The sequence below is a fragment of the Larus michahellis genome, chromosome 2, assembly GCF_964199755.1.
Source record: "Larus michahellis chromosome 2, bLarMic1.1, whole genome shotgun sequence".
NCBI classification, from domain to species: domain Eukaryota; kingdom Metazoa; phylum Chordata; class Aves; order Charadriiformes; family Laridae; genus Larus; species Larus michahellis.
The window spans coordinates 113,021,676-113,041,901 of record NC_133897.1 but is presented as its reverse complement, the minus strand read 5'-3'; the positions used below and the strand labels follow the sequence as shown (position 1 = coordinate 113,041,901).

Here is a 20,226-nt window from a genome sequence, read left to right as displayed (position 1 = left end):
CTCTCCAGACCCAGATTTGGTGTGGGCCACAAACTTGCTGAAAGTGCACTCTGTCGTGTCCTCCAGGTTGTTAATAGACATTAGATGGTACTGGCCCCTATACTGATTCCCTAAAGAAAGCCCCTAGAAACTGGCTGACAGTTTGACTTTATCTGGACGGTTGGGCTCAAAGGATGGTCATCAGCAGTACACTTCTCACCTGTTGTAGTCAGCTATCCAGTCCGTGTCACCAATTTGCCTATATGTTGTTTTAAAAAAATAAATAAAAAAAACCAACAGAAGAATCCTTTTATTTTCAAAGTTTGATCAATCCATGAAAGAAAGAGCAGCACATTTCTGCAAAGCCCAAATAACTGTACAGCTCATTCTGCGGATAGATTTTCCTCACCAGAAAGGAAGTGCCTGTTAAAGAGAAGGAACCAGGAAGGCAGCCAGGACCAACTGTGGCCAGCATGATTCTGCTGGCTGGTACCTTTAGAAACACATTACACCCTTCACACTTCTTCCAGTGTTGCTCTCCTTAAAATCACTGAACGCCCAGGTGAGGATCCATCTAACCACAAAGGACATTTGAGCATCCCTGTTGGTCCTACGTTAGGGCTGCCCTATGCATTTTGATTTTCATTCACAGGTCCTATGGAAGAAACGGAGCGAAACTCTCCACCGGGGAATGCTGCCTGGCTGTATGAGCAGCCACCTTTCCATTACGCTTTGGAGGAAATCAGGTTGTCTTCCAGTGAGTTCCAGTCACCAAAGGATTTTATTGTTACAATACGATGAAGCAATTTTTACTTTGTGCACTTCGTGGTGCTCAAAATGTTAGTTTTCACAGTATAGAATGGATGTGACAGCATTTGTCATGGAAGCACTCAGCAGAGTATGTTGCAACTTCATTTAGTTGTGCTGTTTTATGAAGTTCTGCAGTAAAATGTGCCAGCAAATTATGTTGTATTAGTTTCTTTCTGGTGATTAACTAATCATTCATATAATAAATAGCAGCTAACTACAAGAAAGAGATTTATTTGTCACAGAGTTAGAAGAATGTCAAACTTTTCCCATTTCATGTAAAAAGGCAGAGGAAAAAATACTTCTAAAATGACTTTGCAACATGTGCTTTATTTTAAGTCATTACTGAATCAAAACTACACAGCATACCCTTTTAACATACCCTATCCACTCAATGATTTTTTTTTCTCAATAATTTCTTTAACATGGAACGAAACCTACATTGCAATTGTAAATTTTCATGCTACAATGTTCTCTAATGAGCCGCTTGTGTCACTAATAGTAGTAATTTAAGAAAAAGGCCATTTTTCAAGCTCATAGGTATGTCTATATTTGGGAACTTAAAAAAAACCCGTCTCGGATGTAAAAATGTGACTTGGAATATGTAAACATTTTCATATACCTGAAACACTGGAAGAAGAATATCGGCTAACAGCAAAACAACAGTTGCCTTAAATCATCGAAATGGGAAAAAGCATGTCATGGGGAGCAGAGAGAAGCACACACTATTCAGTCTTGAAAGGGTTATAAGAAATGAAGTAGCTCCTTAGGTCATTGAATTCGCTTTCTTTTCTCATCTAATGGAAAGCAGTAACTTTGAAGAGAATTGCCCAGCAGAACATCCCAATAATTCACGATAATTATTCTAGCCATCAGTTAACCTTGACGAAGTGTCAAGTTTCAGTTGCTTTTTTTTGTTTCCTGAGAAAAGTCATTGATGTTTGGTGGAAATGTCTTCTGTGACTGTACAAATAAAATAAGGCATTTAAAGAGATTGTTACTTGTTTTCTTTTTGCTGACAGAGGCTTGTCCACAGTGTCCTTTGTACATCAAAACCTCTGCTTTTCTACAAATGGGTATGGCTAGAATGTCTTCAGTTCCCACTGCGGCCCTGGGTCTTGGGTGTCCTGAAGGCTAGTCAGCGTCCCATTACTGTAGCTTGAAAGTCAGTGATGTACAACAGCATATTGCACAATCCAATCGGTATGGCTCCAGAAAGGGTTAGGAAGGTACACTGGAGTCATCTGTGGGTTCACTCCTTTCTTTGCTCTTGAAGTTGTAATGATCGTCTGGCAAACTAAATCAGCCAGACAAAGATGCAAACTTTTTGTTGGTTAAATTACAAAGCAGTCCCCAGACTGTAGAGGAGTGGCACATTAAAAACAACAAATCATCCAACCTTCTTCACTGTTGATCCTTAATTTGAAAGGCAGCATGGATTCCTAAGGCCGTAGCTTCCAGGACTCCTTCAGTGAAAAACATTGCTACCTAACTATAAAAGGCTTAGCTCTTAAGAGAATATTGTGCTTTTTTTTTTTTTTCCTTTAAAATTCAGATGAAATCAACTTGATTCGCAGTGTGACACCAAAGAGATCAATTAGTTTTTTCCCTAGTCCACTTGATCATAGTCTCTGGTGAGCGATACAGGAATATTAGTTTGGCATACAGGTCTTCTTCTAGTTCCAGTTCTCCAGTCTCTCGCACTAAGAAAATGTCAGTACACAACTTCAAGATTCGGTCCACATTGGGCAGCTCCTCAAACATGATGGAGTGAGAGATCCCACTGAAAAATTCACGGACAAATTTCCCTATCACCAGGACAACCGAGGCATATAGTCCCATGATGCTGGAAAGAAAGAAAGGAAAGAGTTCAAATCACACCTCCAGAAAGGGTCGGCCAAGTGTAAGGGAGCTCATCTACAGGGCTAAGTGTAATCTGTCAGCTGAGTTAACATTAATTTCTAATTAGGATCTTGTTTCTGCTGTGCTGCAGGATGAAGGAAAATAAACCCTCTTCAAACACCACAGAAATCTGGAAACATAAACAGCTGAGGCTGCTGACTTAAAGGGTTTAACCCCTCTCGCTGACGGTCTCATGGCCTGTCTGCTACAGCTTGGAAGTCACAGTGGGAAACCTGGCAATTGCTGGCTGCTAAAGGCAAATGATCTGTCAGGTTTCATATCTAATATTTTTTATTGAAGTACATATAACTGGTGACATACTAACGTTTGCCTGTCCTCCCCGATAATCCTTCTATGAGGAGTTCTCCAAAATCATGCCAAAAGGGCATATCTCCCAGGAAGGCACAGTCTCCTGCCTTCCTCTGTCTATGGAAATGTATTTCATAAGTGTTTCACACCCAGAGTCCTGGCTATGAGATTGGGAAGGTTGCCAAAACTGGGCAGTTTGGGCAGAACTTGATCTGTAGCTAAACTAACATCGCTTAAATGATTTTACTTGAATAGGAAATTGGTGTGAAGAGTGCTTCTGCCTTCTTGCCCACTGGAGAGCAGGTATCAAAGTTAATGCCATTCGTTACAAATATGAATATAGATATCACTAATAGACATGAATTTGAAAATCTCACAAAACCCCTTTTCAAAATGTTGTAATGTTCAAACACTACAACAACAAAAAAGAAATGAACCCTCCCAAACAGCAAATAAAGTCACGCCTACTTCTATCTTATCCACATTATTTTAATTTTATGTAAAGATTCCTTCTTACCCATAACCAGCCAAGAATCCGAGGCTTGGTGGACTGACTTTATCACTGAATATGAAGAGCTCAAGACTCTCTTCAGACGTTTTGTATCTTTTTCCAAGCTGATTCAAAACCCACCACTCACGAACTCCCTCTTCAGACACATTTTTGACCAGGGAAACTGTAATGTTTTCCCATCTGCAGTCTATTGAAAAAAAGAAGTGTTAATATATATACCAAGAATTGCAAAAGTCAAACTGTTTTGAGTCAGAAACTTCAAACATGTGCATGATAAAATGATCGAGTAATGGTTCATTATAATTCTCCTAAAACCCATTTTACATTATTTCTGTACAGAAGTATATCTAGACTTCTGTGGTTTTCCTTCTGCAAAGCTCATCTGAATGTGCATTAAATAAATAAAATGTTTCATATCACCTACATTTTCTTCTGTACAACTGTCAAATCATTTTAATATTTTCAGGCCAAAGTATCACCGACAGTCAGCATGTCTGCATTTCAGGCCTAAAAAAACCACATTTAACCTGGAGGGATAGTGGTCAGCTTCCATATGTCAAAGTGAAACTATCACTGTAAATCACTTATGTCTTGGTATAAACGATGTTATTCTCTTATATCAAGAAAAGCGTACTATCCTATTATGCATACTGATCACACAGACGGGAGATGAACTCTGGCCCTCCTGATTTCTGGGGGACGTAAATTAGCAGTGTATACATTAAAGCCCTTTTGAAGAATCCCAAATTAAGAGTTCTTTACAAGAGAACCTGACTAATGACAGAGAAGCACTCATAACTTATTGCTACTCATAGAGCTAGGTTCAGCCTCAAGAACTACTTTTCTCAATTAATCTAATCATGCTCACTGAACCTTGAACAGTAATCTCTTATACAGTACTACTACTGCGCCCGAGCAACAAATTTAACCTCTGTTGAGCAAAGTACTCTTAGATAAAGACTTGTTCCTACTCTTCCAACCCAACAGGTTTTTCACATGCACATATGTGCGCATGTGTGCATGTATTCCCTGTGTCTGTGAGTGCCCATATGCATTCTTGTTGGGTAACAGCACTCTGGAATTCAATGATTTATCTAAACTGGATTCCTTGTAGCCAATAAGGAAGGAATAGCTAAAAAAAGAACCACTCGGTGTCCTTATCTAAGCTGAGGAGCTACATTTGCAGACGTGCAGCATTACTGACTGTTTCTGGTAAGGCAGCAGGGAGATGTGGAGAAGTGAAACTTGTCATCACTTCCCCAGAAAACAAAGGGAAGTAGTTCCTGAAATCAGACTTGAAGGAAAGGAGCTGGATTTCATCTTTAGAGTCCTTACTGTTAAATACAAAGCTAAAATACATCCAGATGCATTTTCTGCCTTACGCTGTATTACCTCACCTCTCCTCAAGCTTGCAGGCACCAGGCAGAAACCACTGTAAGCGCATTTCAGCCTGAGGTGCCCCATAACAGCTCTGTGAAGGTGCAAGCGTGAGCGCTGTGTTGCACTTCTTTCAACCATACGCTGTTCACTGTGGTCTGGACACGTACCTGTCAATAGCTGCTTTATGGGTTTTGCCAGGGAATCACTAGGAGCCTTGATGTAGTACGGGTACACTGTCTCTAATGTTCTGGAAAAAATGAGAAAGCAAATATTTCATATTTTTATACCTCTAAAATAATTTAGAAATACCTAACAGGGCTATACACAGTTCCCAGTAATTCTTGGCTTAAGCTATGATTTTATAGTGTTCAGATGTCACATCTGAAAGTTAGCTGGATTTATTAACTATGTTCTGTCAGTACTTCAGCAGGGAGCTCCATCCATAATGTCGCCATTCACGCGCCATGAATCCCACACACCTGGGGCATGTGTGTTTGCAAGGAATGTAGACTTTGTATTTTGTTCCCCTTTTTAACAAAGCTGCTTTTATAGTCAGCTATATAAGCAGCAGCACAAAGAAAGGCAACACACCACCAGCAGTAAACAAGCTAGAAAAATATGTACCCAGAAAAATATGCGGTGAGAACAGTTACTGCTTCAGCATTGCAAGATGTTTCGATAATAACACCTGAAAAGAGTGAGAATTTTTGCCAGAATCTTTCATTGGGAAATATTTTCACAGTTTGTAGGAGGATTTCAAACTTAAAAAGAAAGATGTTTGTAAAAGTTCTTCCATTGGACTCAAAATTAAATCACCTTAAGTGGGACTTAATTACCAGCATCCAGAGAGAGATATGTTTCATTAAAAGGAGAGATACTACCCTAACGTTTTCCTCAAATGACTGAAAAATTCTAAGGAAGGGGAGCTCTCAGGGAAGTCCTGTGACGCTTTGCCACATTGCATACACCAGGCTGAGGAAGAACAGAGGTGGCCCATTTAAAATCCCTCCTGATCACTCCCAGGAGGCCCAAAAGATGGGTAAGAGCTCAGCAGCTAAGTTGTCCCAGCAGAGGTGGAGGCAGAAAGCTCCCTGCTGAAGCAGTCAAATGGCTACTAGCTGCCATTTTCATTTATGACAAAGTGAAAAAAGCTTAAATCAACAATATTATTGCAACACAGGCAAGGGCAGGTATATCTTCTATATTACTGCTTGCTTCCTGCAAGGAGAATTACAAATGAATTGCCTCTTCCCACAAAAGAGCAATATCTACCCTCCTTGGCACTACATCACCTTAGGAAATATTCCCGTATCCTCACACAGCAGAAAAGTAAAAGAGGCATGAAATAATTTTTAAATGGAATGATCAGATGTGCAACAGCAGTCTGTTTGGATGTACAAGTGTGCGTGGGTGCAGAAAAAGAGCTGTGCACAGAGAAGACAGATCTCATTTCCACCTACTAACAGATATGAACCTCTCAGAGTGTTCACTATCCCAGTCGGCCTCAGCTTTAACTTTTCAACTCTTGCGGCGACAAATCAGATCAGGTGGCTTTCAGGGATGACACGTTGGCTTAGCAGTATTTAGAGACTACTGCTGTAAAGTAATCCCCAGTGAGCAGGCTGAAGAGGAAGAGCCAGACTCCTTTCAAATCTGAGAGGAGGTACCACTGCTGTTAATGCTATAAGGCTCTATCCATAGAATAATCTTTGATATTCATATGAAGAGCATGTTTTTTCTGCCTTGCGAATTTCCATTACAGGAAAAGATCTGATGTCAGAAACGACTGCAGATGTTACCCTTTGACCGCAGTGACTTAACACTTCCTTGGCAATCTAATACTATTCAAGAATAACAATGAGAAAGACAGTCTGGATGATTATTTACAACAAAAAAATCATCAATACAACATCCTCAGATCAAGTTGAACTGAAGTAACCCAAAGGAGAGTTTAACTGTGGCTATACTGTAATGAACTGGTGCTTATCCAATAAATCAAAGAAAAGTAACTAATAGTTTCACCATCCTTGTTGGTGGTGTTCCAGTGTTCATGGTCTTCTCAGCCCACATTTATCATAGGAAATAAGCTTTTACCTTTAATGTTACTATTATGTGACTTCAATGCTGTTGGCTTCTGTGAACAAGGCTCCAAAGTTATTAGAGGGGGATAGATGGGCAGACAAATGCCACAGTTGCACAAGCCTGACCACCTTAGGAAATAAGGTTTAAAAGGGAGGTTTTCATATAAATAGGCGAAGAAAATAACTTACACCTTTTCCAGTTGCTGTCCAGACATCATTGTAGCAATATCTCTTCTGGTGTTCTCTGGTAGGACAAAAGTAAGTTTATCTGATGCTATTTCGGCTTTGGCACCAAGGGTGAGATTTCTGTTGTAAGTAAAAGGGAAGACACATTGTCAACCTACAGTGAGAGCATAACCTAAACGCTTGTTTGCTGAACGCTAGAGCTAGTTGTCTAACTGCACTGACCCTGGCTATCCCACCCTTTGCTAAAGCAAGCATCATGCCACCTGTACCTGAGATGGTGTGTTTTCCCACAGAGGATATGTAGCAGCCTTAAAGGTGTATTTTTCTAACTGACTATGCCTTTGTATGTATTACAGGACAATGATGACAGATTAATATACTTTTGCTCATTACATCAGTCAAATCAGAATGGGAAATGGAGCGTGCCTGCTCTGACTTCAGGCAATGGGATGGTCTGCATTACCACACATTCTGTGCCCAGGCAGCTAAAGATGCTACAGTCAGCTACAGCTCCCCAAACCCCACCTCAGCCCAGCAGAAACGTGTGGCTAACAGGCTGCCAGGACCCCCATGCCTCCTCCTGAGTCTTCAGGCCAGCTGCAGAACACAGCTGGGGCAGGATCAGCTTTCGCATCACGCCTTGTGCCGTGCCCTGCAGTCGGGATGCAGCAGCTGGGTAAGGCAGCTCTTGGGCTCCTGAAGGCTGCGGAGAAACCTCCCCGGCACATGATGTGCAATGGCAGAAAGTGTGTATGCTGCCCGAGTGACACAAAAGGGCCATCTTACAGCTGCTTGTGGTCTCCTGGCCCAGATGAAAGACCCTTTTCGGAGAAAAAGTAGAAGGTCACTGTGGTAAGCCTTTACCGCTTTCAATCATTCATGTTCCCGCTGTAATCCACAGGATATAATTTGAGAGTGAAAAAGGTCTCTTTTAACTAGTGTATGAATGTCTGTAGTTATCCAAGCATATGGGCAAACTGAGAAGCAGTATTAAAAATTAATATAAGGTTCAGAAATGATGGAGTGATGTAATTCACTAGCTAATACTGTATGCTTCCAGGAAAATAAGGGGGGTCAAATAAAGTTGAATCAAGGGTGCAGATTCATTACAAGCCTATTTTTGAGTGTGGAAGGACTGACCCAACACGTTCAGAGCTCCCACAGTGATTCAGCTGACCTGCTTCCTGTGCACAGTCTTTTGCTGAGGATTGCTATAACAATCCAGCGTCCACTTCCAACAAAACAGGTAGATACTGGGGCTGCGAAGGTACTTAATTTCCATGGAGCAATGACTTAACTCCAAATTAATCCAGCAGTCTACAGGGATCCCAGCTGGCAGACAGCACCCAACAAACCACCTCAGTGACTGGGTGTGCTCTAGCCTGCAACTACTTTATATTCTAGGCTGTCTCTTGCAAAAACTTCACTGTAAAGTAATAGTTCACCGAGGCCAAAGAAACCACAAGTAAACAGGCAAAGGTCTTGTCAAAATGGATCCGTGCCATTGTTATGTTATTTGCATAACAAAGTCTCTGAGTATGTGTGTATTTAAAAAAAATACTTGGTGTCAGTTACAGACCCATTTAATTAAGAGGACCACGCACTTCTGTTTGTATTTCCTCATAGTTTTTAGGCCTTAACTAGGCCTAAGTATTCAGTTCCCATAAATGCTAACAAGGTTGTTGCGTGGGGCAGTTTATTTGAACATCTCCACCTAAAACTGGCTAAAATTTTCTCACTTTTCCCAATTCCCCTTAAGTCTCATTGAAAACTCCACCCTGCCTTTTTAAATAATGTACTTGGAAATGGTTCCACTTCTCTCTTTATTTTTTGAGAACTGCAGGCAAAAATTGTTTTCCTGGGTAACCAAGGTCACTTCTCTCTGTCTCTCTCCCTGTCTCTCTCTGCAGTACAACGGAATTTGCTGAAAAACTAAACCAAAAATGCAGCACGGAACTGTTCTGTTGAGCGAACGCTTGGCAAATGATCCATCAACCTCATAAAAGCCATATTAATTACCTCTGAATGCTCCATGAAAGAACTACAGTGAACTCAGCTGAAAAATCCAGCAGTCCCTGTATCATTTTCTCTCTACTGGGAGGGCTGATGGTCCATAGAGAGTTTGAATTTCCCTCTAGATCTGCTAGAGTTATATCTTCTTTTCCATAGCCCTCTAGAAACTGCAAAGCAGCCTGTAGGTGCAGAAGAGGAGAAGAAAATTTCAGCGTGGTGATATTCACAAGACATAGAGCCACATTTCCCAGTTAGGCAGAATTGTAAATGTGTGTTTAATTGTAAGCGCGGTGGTTTGTACTGATTGTTTTTCCTCCGGTACCAACTGGGTCTTTAGATTGGAAGGGAAATAACCAAAGTATAGCCGAGCTAAGAAGGCAAAACAAAACTGGCCCTGCTGTTTGAAAAATGACGGCCACGTGGGCTAAAATGAGTCTGAAAGTTCATCAGGTAAACTCTGTAAAGTCTATTTAAACTTAAGTGAAAATTTTACTCCGTCTTTTGTTAAGCTTCTTTCTGCAGAGAAAGATGTCTGCAAAGGATAAGGCAACTTGAAACTAGTAACTTCCAAAGTGGATCAAGATTACAATATTAGTGCTACAATACATGGGCTATCTGGTAGGATCTAATACCAAAAAATGTTACTTCTTGAATGGGCTAGAAGCAAGCACTTCTTTTAAAGTTATATCTGATCAAACTTCAGTTACTTTAGTAATGCAACAGCTTCTACTAATTACTAGCCTTTTTCCTGAGAAACTTGGTGCATGTTGCGACATTAAATAGTGAGACTATGTTTAAATGTTTATATTTTGACATTTTAATGGCACAACTTTTCTAGGCCATGCACGCTTTCTTTTGATGGCACCACATCTCCTCACCGGGAGGTGAAAGCTGTGCGTGCTATAGGAAGGAGCACGGAGCTTAAAAGCGCCGACACTGTTGTGTCCCCACAGCACGTTTGTTTTGGCAGTACACCAACAGCATCATGTCTCCTGAAGGTTTGTGAAATTTAGAGGGGAGGTTTTTATTCAGGCAATGGGACAACTAGGGTTTCTGTCTTCCATGATTTTGTGCAAAGATGTCTGTATTAATGGTAACTTGTCTCACCATAACCCAGCCCTGTCCTAACAAGTGAACCGTCCGAACCTTTCCTCATGCAAACCCTCTTTATGGAAACATCTTCCAAATGATGGCAGTGCTGCTGACCACTTACAACTGCACAAACAAAACTTACAAAAGGCCTCCATGGAAACATGCACACATTTTTAAGTAATGAGGTATTCTACATTTCACTTACAGTGTTACCCCTATAGCTTCCCAGAAACGCATTGAAACCAGTCTGATTCAAATCCTTGAGCTGACTCTGTTGAGCACTCATTGTAAAAATAGGCTGGGAAACAAAAGAACACACACTTGTCACATTTACTTCACATCAGCTGCTACATACACACTACAGCATCCTGTGCATCACAGTCCAAGACAACTACGGCACTCAATTCAACAGGAGAAGGTTATGATCTTATTCCACTGAGAAGCAAGCTCCCTCCAATTATCTTATATTTACCATGTGGACCTGCAGGCAGTTATCTGAGTGTACCCGATGTAGGATAATTTATTCAGATTCCACTGCCAGTAGGTTCTGGTTTTAACTTGCAAACGAAGATAATATTTTACATCAGTGATAAACTAACATGTTTTTAAACTCAAAAGGGATCATTTGTGGGAGGCAGGAGAGTTCAATTCAATGAAAGGAATAAGAAATAGCACAAGGAAATACAGTACAAAAACCGAGTTTGCTTTTAGTCTTTCTTCCTTTTTACCTGATAACCTCCTAGAGTTATTGTGATTGATACATCTAGAGGCTTGTTGGTGATGCCTGCAACAGATTTGATTAAAGACATGAAGAGCAGTGGGAACCAGACAATACAAATCAGCAAGACGATAATCATGCCACCCATTCCATACTTCACAACTTTCTTTTTCTTCTGGCCTCTTGGTTGGGGATATCTCTGCAAAAGCAAACAGCAACATGGTAATGTCTCTTCTGTCAGAGGTACACTTGGTATGATTTGATGGGTGAATATATAATGATCTTCAGGCTTCCCATCTTCTGCGACAATTTGCTACCCATTGTCAGGCCAGTTATTTTGAGATTTTTAGCCAAACCTGCACAGACGCTGAATTTCTGGTGACAACAGAGAAAAGTGCCAAATGAACCCATGTCAAGTGTGCATCTCCCGTGAAGAATATTGTAAACCTCTGTGGGTTTGATTCTTCACACCCATAAAGAAGGGAGGAATTGGGTAGGATAATTGAAATTTTTTGTCTGAATGAGTGCCAAGCATGAATCAGAGGAACCAAATGTAAAATTACGGCAGCAACAGTGATACAACAATTTGTTCAAAAAACTCTGAGTGACCCATGTTTTTGTATTTGTCCTTCCAAAAAGTTTTATCATAAAGCTCCTTATGGCAGAATTCCTCTCACAGAGCTTGAAATGCTGCAAACTGCATTTCGGGGTGGGGCAGGGAAAGAAATTTGCTTGCCAGCAACTGACATGCACAATCAGTAGGATTGTCTGATATTGCACTACCTCCACATTCATTTCACACCTCACCTACAGTATGTCTAAGAGTTGTTCACAGGCTTGATCCAATCTGTTTCTAGTGAATCCCACACGAACTGCATTTAAATAATGATTGAAGTTTTGTTGCTGTCCCTAAAGTCTTGACACTGCTGATGTAACGTCCTTCCCTTTCTCAGCTTCTGAGGCCAAAAGTGACTTTGCTTTTATCCTTCTGTTTTCAAAGCAGATCACACGGCATGTGTGTTCTGCCTTCTCTGTAATTCCTGCCCTCTGTTATTGGCCTCATGATTGAATACTTTACCATACCTTACCATCAATGTCATTTACTTTGGTGTATTCTTTTATAGGATTTAACTCCGCACAGTGTTTTAGGATCCTATCTTTCATGCACTGCATACTGCATGTGCAAAATAAAGATGCATTGTATTGCACTGCACCTCAAACACACGCCAGGAATCTGGCTTTCAGGAAATTGTTCTTGCTTTACAACATGAAGCCATAAAGCCCTAGGAGAATATTAAATTTGTAATACAATGCTATATTTAAAACAAATTAGTCACTTTTCAAAAGCAGTGTATCAAGTCATTTGTCTTGCACTACAGAATACTGTTTTCATTAAAATATCATATCAAGATCACCAGGGGTATATTATTTGTCCATATGAGATTAGTTCAGGCACTTTTCATGATGTTACAGAACAGCTCAGAGAGCCTCTAGTAGTCACAGTACTTACGCATACCACTCAATGTGAGAGAGAGAGACAGAGAGAATCAAAGTACCTTGAACAACACTCAGAGTCATGGGTAGTCATTTTGGTGCATGGCATTCCCACACACACGCTAGCTTGGATGTGGAAATCTTCCCACGTCAGATCTATGCTGCATATAATGAAGAGTGATCCAGTTGTAGTGTAAAAAAAATATGCGGTGAGATGGACAGTCAAAGTAGAACTGGATTATTATTTCTCTGACTCCTGAAGCCTCTGATGACACTCCATTCATGGCAGAAATGGCAGTCATATAGAAAAAGCCTATATACAAGATTTGTGTGCACTTCAGCTCTGAGTTAATGTAAGTGACATACTTGGAAAGTAATTGCCAGTAAGAGACAGGATTATAATAAAAGTAGAAATACGTCAGTAACACTTAAAAATACAGCCATTTCATTGCAGATGTACAGTCTCTGACTGGTTGGGTCACTCTTAAAAGAATGCTTAATTTCTTTTTCAAATTGGCAAAATAAGCAAGCATATGGTTGCAATCTTTATAGCGGTTATAAGGAATCCAGAATTTGCAAGTTTAATTTGAGCTGAAGCTTAAATGATTTAAGGAGACTGAAATTTCAGTCAGACAAATGGTGGGTTTATCTGGCCTGCAGTTCAGTTCTGGATGTGTGGAGACTCTCCTGAGATAAAGGCGCCAGTTGAGTTCCCTCTACAGTTACATGAACCAGGTGTCCCTGGGACCTACACGGTGGAGGCACGACCTCTTCCTTCTACTGACCTTTCTCTGCAGCTTGAGTTTCCCTGCTACTGCGGGTTACTCACGTAGTTGTTATGGACAAAGTGAGCCTGCGTGAATAGCAGGACTTTCATCCCCGGCCTTGAAACTCAGGCACGCAATTAAGCTAGCAGGCGCATGCTTGCGGAGTTCATGTTAACGGTGGAAACATCAGCTAGGCCCAAAAGAGAAGCCATTTGAAATTTCACTTGCGGTGACTGCCAACTAACATAAAGTACCCAATAGCCTGAATATTTCTGAACATAAACACCAGGTGTATCTTCTAACAAACTGTCTTTATGGTGGATTTCCCAATTATTTAGGGACTCGTGATTATTTCTCTTCATTTCTGCAGGGGAGAGAGGAGGCCTGGATCACTCATATGGGGCTTCCTTACTTTTTCTGACTCTCGCCAACACTTCAGGATGAATATATGAGCATAGATATCTTCAACACAGATCCAGCTGGAAAGACTGAGAGTGGTATCAGTCCAAACCCAGTCCATTACTGCCCTCAGCTCGGTCAAAAATGGCACCAGGCGGAACCTGAAAGGAGACCACAGCAGATAACTTGTCAGAAATGGGGGGATCACATTAAACGAGCACAGTAAGCATATATACAATAACAGGGAGAATTGAGCCAATGTTAAAAGACAGTTTAATGGGAGATTTTTGCAAACATAAATGCAATCATATCCTGATATTGCATGGCTAGTACTGATGTTTTGGGGGTGGTATCTTATCCATAGCTCATGCTCCTCTAGATCTCCTTGTCAGGCCATAAACATGCTTTTGCATCCTTATGCCCAGTAATTGTGATTGAGCCACTGATAGAATGGTACAAAAGAGACTCTGTTGTATCCCGAAATTCCATTGACCTGGGAGTGGAGTAGAGGAACACTCTTTCAAACAGCATGGTGAGAATTAGTTTTATACCTCCTTACACCAAGTGGTGCACGGCTTCTTTGCAGTAGGTGGGCAGTCCTCGGCTGCATATGGAATTGGGCGTTATGACTCAGGACTAAGCAGCAGAAGAAGATGGGCTAGCAGGAAAGCAGCACGTATATAGCAGCTGTTCAAAGCGCATCATTCCCTTTACTAGTCCCACGCTCTTCTGCTTGGCCAGGTCACAAAGACTATTTTACGTGAAGAAAGCTTTCTTTTGTAACTTTCCCTACTGGAATGCAAGAAGTCCATACTGAAAACATTGGGAAAAGGCTGAAATTATTCCAGCTTTTCTGTGAAATATATATGCTTTGAACTGGCTTAATCACAATATCATGGTAACTGCATAAGTGGAGGGTGGGGTATGCCTCTTTAACACCACCTTTCATTCTGAGGTGACGCTGTGTCTGTTACTTGCAGTAACCTTCCTAACTCCTGAAGAGTTTCAGATGTGCAACACTTCTCAAAAGACACACAAAGGAAATATTTTTTGATGCATAGCTCGTATTTCTTATGTGTACTGTCTTTAACTTTATTCTTCTCACCTGCTGACGTAGAGCCTGTAGACCCACTACAAAGATCTCTTTGGGATTTGATGCCTTACTTACTTACTTACTTTTTAGGACTGCAGAGCATGTAACATTACCTGCTTTCTAGCACAATGTGTAGCCCCTATACCTGTTCACAGATGTGATTTCTTAGAATTGTTAACATTGTCTCTTCCACAGGGGCCTGAATGGCTGACTAGTATGTTAAGCTTCCGGATTCAGAGTGGGAGACTAATTTTTCTGAAAATAAATTCCTGAAATTGATTTTTCGTGGACTGCAGGGAACATATGGCATATACAGTGTGTGCTGTGCAAAATTTACTGTCTCATTTCCAGCAGCCTGTGAAGACAAGTCATGAATAACTCCAGTATCTCATGATAGCAGATCTATATTTCACAAAAGAAAGGAGTAGGGCAGTAGGTCCAGACTTACCCTTGAAATAAGAACAAGTTGACATAGTTATAACTTTTTGTGAGGAAGTTGCCAAGAACACGAGTTGGATATCCGCAGCGTATCTGATACGCTGATAAGCCAAAATAAACACATTTCACAAAATACCAGAGCTGGGCAACTGTGTTCTGGCTAAATTTCCTGTAATGGAAAAGACAGATAAAGGGAAATGATGAGCTCTGTATCTGTATATGACCAAATTAGCTTGAATTGTTTTGTGCTCCTGGCAGTTTCCCTTTCCTGAGATCCTGTGAAAACCCCACTGCAGGGTTAAAATAGTATTTGAAAGACGCTGGATGAGAAAGTCTATAAACAGCATCTATTGTCACCTCAAGGTCACAGGGGAGAGACTGGGAATAGGCTTCCCAAAGACAGAGGGCTCTGGGGCTCCCGGTCTCCCTCCAGGTGCCAGAGGTGTCTTGCTGCCCAACACAGGCCAGTCTGCTCTCGCCTCCCATGATGGCACATCCCTCTGAGCTCTGGGTAGACACCTTCCGTTGGCTTTTCAGAGGGCTGACATATGGACTGCACCTAGGCAGTTTTAATGGCTATTTGTGTTCACGGGGGCACCCCCAAGGTCATGAACTCATACAGGAATTTAAGTTGGAGTGACCTCTGAAGATCAACTTTTTCGCCCTCCCCTGCCTGAATCAGGTCTAATTACACCAAATTGTTCTGGCACCTGTCCAGTTGAGTTCTGAATATCTCTGAAGATGGCAATCCCACAACCTGTCTGGGCAACCTGCTCCAGTGTTCTACTACTGTCACGGTGAAAAGATTTTTCATCATCTCTAACTAGAGTTTCTCTTTTTTTAACTTGCGGCCTCTTGTCCTATCTGAAAAGAGCTTAGTTTCTTCTCAATGCCCTTTAAATAGGTAGCTGAGGGCAGCTCTTCACTTTCTTTTCTCCGGAGTCAAGTAACCCTGTACCCTCAACCTCTCCTCACATGCCATGTGCTCCATTCCCCTTACCAACTTGGTGAACATGTGCCGCTTCTGACTGCAGTTCAATAGCATGATAGACAGGATTTGTGAGCCCACCATGGTCTGATATTTTCAATTACATACTGCAAAACTATTTTCATTAAGAAATTTGCAGGGGCTTCTAAGAATCAGCCTGACTTAGAAGGAATACAGGAGGTTTCAGATGCAGGTTTGAGATTAACAACTTGATAAATTTCATAAAAGCACATAAAAAGTCAAAACAGTGTTACTGTCTTTCAAGTGACTAAATCAAGCCAAAAGTTTCATATCAATTCTTAATGCTCAGTAGACAGGGGATCCACTTGAAAAATGCATTTTTTTTCAAGTTGGGGCACAATTACTACTGCACTGAGGAAAAAGAAAGCATTTGTTTTTCAGAGGAAGTGAGACTTTTCAGTCTTTCTTTACACTATGCACCTATTTTGTTTTTGTTGTTTCCAAAGTAACTTGACTGTTAATGAAGTGTAATTTGCCCAGCTGACATACCCAGATTCCCTGTATAGTCAATGCAGTGAGCTAAATACTTCAAGGCAATTTAAAAATCCTAAAGAAGAGGGGAGTTAGCCAAACAGTAGAGAAGGAACCTTAACACGTCTGCAGTGCAGACCAAGGTGATAACTGCCTTGAGCCATACAATGAGAAATGTTAGATTTGGGGGTGAACGTGAGCAGACGTGCGATACAAGATTTCACACAGCAGGTGATCACCTCCACATCACCTCCAGAGCCACATGGCAGGAGCAGGGGAGGAGAACTTTTGCTCCTCAGAAGAGACACAGGTTTTAGACATTCCTCAGTCCACAGAGATTTAAATCTACAGTTCACACATTCCAGGAAACAGCCAAATTATAAATTACTCTGAGAGAGACATTTTCTACACACTCTTCTAAACCTGCATGCAGCAGTCTTGGGAGTAGGGAACCGAATCAGAAGCCAACATTGTCTCAGCTGAGGGCTTTAATCACTCAATTACAGGCAAGTTCTCTTTCACCTGCTTGCATTTTGGCCTAAGTTGAGAATATTTCAGTACATACTTATATAATTAATTCTTCCTCAAACTTATGTTGGCCACAGTTATTGCTGTGGAAAGGTACTCCAACACTTTGCTTAGAAAAGAGACCAAGAAGAAAACTGTCTATGATTCCAAAGCTTAGCTATAACCATCTAAAATTGAAATACAAACAACTTTGTAGAGCACCAGTATTCAATCTGTATTGTCTGATTATAAGCATTATACCTTTCTGTCACTCCAGGCAAGATAAAAAACATCCAGAAATGTATTCCGAAAACAAGGATGACTTGGAAGATAACCTTTCCCATGACAGTCTTTTTGAGGTACAGTGCTCGATCTACCACCATGGTACCAAACTGAATGAGCACCATCACCAAAAATGCCTCTGGGACTTGGTCCTCTGATAACGAAGAGGTGATATCTGCTGCTGCAGAATGTTTCTGAAAAGGAAAACATAACAGAGCGGTCGAGGAAGGAGGACACTCACATGATACTTAGCACCTACAGCATGTAAATCCTACCAAGGATTTACAGATAGATGCCTCTATGACCTACCCCAAAAGCCCAAAATCCAAACACGATGATGATGAAGTCCACTGTATCTGCGAGGAACATCAGCACATACACATCAGTCACCGCACTGTAGTCTGGATGAATAAGATTGTAGAAAAACTGTCTGATGGGCACATACACCTGGAGGGTCCTAAAACAACACAGACCACAATGTGATTTAACAATGCTGTAACTTGCACTGAATAAAAGAAAGGCTGAGTGTGATATGATTAGTGTTTCTAAAGATATCTAAGATCTACCCTGACGGCCCTCACAGGGCTTCACAGACACCGTCTCTCGTTCTGATTGCTTGTAAATCACTGAAGAAATATACATAGCCAACCAAGTTCACACAGGGTATTTGGCTTTTTTATCAGGCAGAAGCTATTTGAACAACTGCTGATTTGCCTTATGTTCAGCTGGTGAGACTTAGAGTGAAAGCACCTGTATAGAATGAACTGTATACATACCTATTCATCCCCTTGAATTAAAAGTAATAGTAACCCGCTCTCTTTAAAATGCTGTTTTACTGCTTTGCAGTTTGGAACCTCCCCCCAAACCCACACAACTTCTCACATTGCTCACTTTTTAATTGTAAAGGCCTTGGCTTTGATCATTTGTTCTCGAAACTTTTCCATAAGAAGCTCTTTCCTAGATTTTTGCTTGATGCTTAGAACACTGCTTCCTTTCTGACTGCTGTTTCGTGTACTGGTACTTCCTGAAAAAAGAGGGAGGGAAAGTGAAGACAGAGAAGCTAATCCAAAATCAAAGTTTAAGTACAAAAACTAGAAAGTAATAAATCTTGAGACTTCCATCCCATATATAAGTAAGTCCCACATTTGAAACAAGCTTTGAAATTAATTCTTTGGCTTTTTTTCCAATATGATAAAATCTTGAGAGCACCCAGTAAAGCTTTAAGCCCTGGCAGATCAAAAATTAATTACTAAGTATAAAAAGAGAAAACTAGCGATAAAGGCAAGTATTTGATTGGTCTGACTCAGTCATCTCAGTTAGTAGTATATACATTCAGGCTAGAGTAAGCCCATCCTTTTCACAAGGTGGGATAGGTAAACTGTTTCAATATACCAAATCAAAACTTTTTCTCACTTCCAAGTATCATCAAATGTAGATATGAAAAATACATATGCTTTACATTCTCTCTAGCTGGAGATTATGCCGAACTAGAAATTTTGGATCTGGGCCACAATGAGTATTCCTTTCCCAGCTTTTGGATAATGTCATTTTAAAAACATAGTGAATCACAAAGTATGGCTCTCCATTTGAACTTTAAGAAGGCTTGGAGTGTGTTCAAACATGAAGATACTTTGGTTCATATCCTATTTCCCCACTGAGGAGCAGCAGCATCCAGTAGCCTCTGGGATCTCCAAAGCAACTGGCACAAGATTTTAGCAGGATGATCCTATGGGAAACGAAGCTTTGCTCTTCAAATCCATGCCATGACATTTACCTCTCTTAGATCTGTGTGAGGAGAAGCTGGACCTGTGCGAAAGCTGTGATACGCTGCTAGAGCTCTTCCTCCTGATGGCGGTTTGCTGCTCAGGGAAGTGGACATGGATGGACTCCACCGATGCCGCAAGATTGACAGATTTCAAAGAGGCAGAAGAGTCTCTCCTGCCTCCTGTCAGAGAGAGCTCGTCATCAGTATCATCTTTATTACTGGAGCTGTCCCCTTTCTCGTCTTCATCCCATAATCCATGGCACTAGTGGAAAAAGAAGAAGTGAGCATTTCAACCGTACATTTCTGTCACGGTATTTATCACAGACATTGCTAAACTCAGCCATGTGTTCACAAGACGGAAGACAAATTCCTTGTGTTGGGATATCACATCAGTGACTAAAGAAATTAAAACTAAAAATTAAACATCAAATAAGAAACTACATGAACTCAAATTACCTTTAAAATGGATCTGTGGAAGAATAAAGCAAGGAGCTGAACAAGATCATAGTGCACGTAACCCTCTTTCTTCTCAATGCCAATAATATTGGGCGGATGGTAAGGTTTATCTTTTGTGTAATCCACATATTTATTCCAAGGAAAGAAGCCAAACTGGAAGAAGTACTTGATGACAATGGCCACCTGTTCAGAAACACAATACACTTGGGGTGTTTTCTAAGCATGGCAGACATACTAACCTCCTGGCATTAAGAGAGGAGAAATATGACTACTTTATCAGCTTTATGAGAAGATAAACAAGAACATTCGTTGCTACAGAGGAACAACAGTTCACGTTTCCTCAGTAAGAAAGTCAATCAAAATTTACCAACAGACGCTGCTCAGTGGTACCTGAGATACCACAAGCAGTGCATACTGTCTCTTGATTACTGATTATATAGTAGCTGTTTGGAAACGGTCTGTTCTTGTGATAACTGCTTTACATGCCAGGAAGGATATTGCTCATTGCAGTGAAGAAAAACACAAACAAGACCTTTTCATACCACAGAAATTGCTGAGGACTTTAGC

At 40.9% G+C, this 20,226-nt stretch overlaps 1 protein-coding gene across 11 annotated transcripts in view; it reads right to left on the bottom strand.

The window, feature by feature from the left end:
* Positions 1–274: 274 nt before the first annotated feature.
* PIEZO2 (piezo type mechanosensitive ion channel component 2) overlaps positions 275–20,226 on the bottom strand; it is a 321,861-nt gene continuing 301,909 nt past the window's right edge. For 9 of the 11 annotated variants that reach the window (XM_074576625.1, XM_074576624.1, XM_074576616.1 and 6 more), the window contains 14 exons: positions 19,660–19,842; positions 19,213–19,465; positions 18,330–18,462; positions 17,748–17,895; positions 17,418–17,632; positions 15,180–15,338; positions 13,652–13,799; positions 10,989–11,177; positions 10,466–10,558; positions 9,175–9,347; positions 7,159–7,275; positions 5,056–5,135; positions 3,515–3,695; positions 275–2,632 (listed from right to left, as the gene is read on the bottom strand). In XM_074576625.1, coding sequence (XP_074432726.1) covers positions 2,380–2,632; positions 3,515–3,695; positions 5,056–5,135; positions 7,159–7,275; positions 9,175–9,347; positions 10,466–10,558; positions 10,989–11,177; positions 13,652–13,799; positions 15,180–15,338; positions 17,418–17,632; positions 17,748–17,895; positions 18,330–18,462; positions 19,213–19,465; positions 19,660–19,842 — 2,325 coding nt within the window. In that variant the 3' untranslated portion in view covers positions 275–2,379. The remainder of the gene's footprint in view (positions 2,633–3,514; positions 3,696–5,055; positions 5,136–7,158; positions 7,276–9,174; positions 9,348–10,465; positions 10,559–10,988; positions 11,178–13,651; positions 13,800–15,179; positions 15,339–17,417; positions 17,633–17,747; positions 17,896–18,329; positions 18,463–19,212; positions 19,466–19,659; positions 19,843–20,226) is intronic. The other 2 variants (XM_074576626.1, XM_074576627.1) reach the window with 1 other exon arrangement.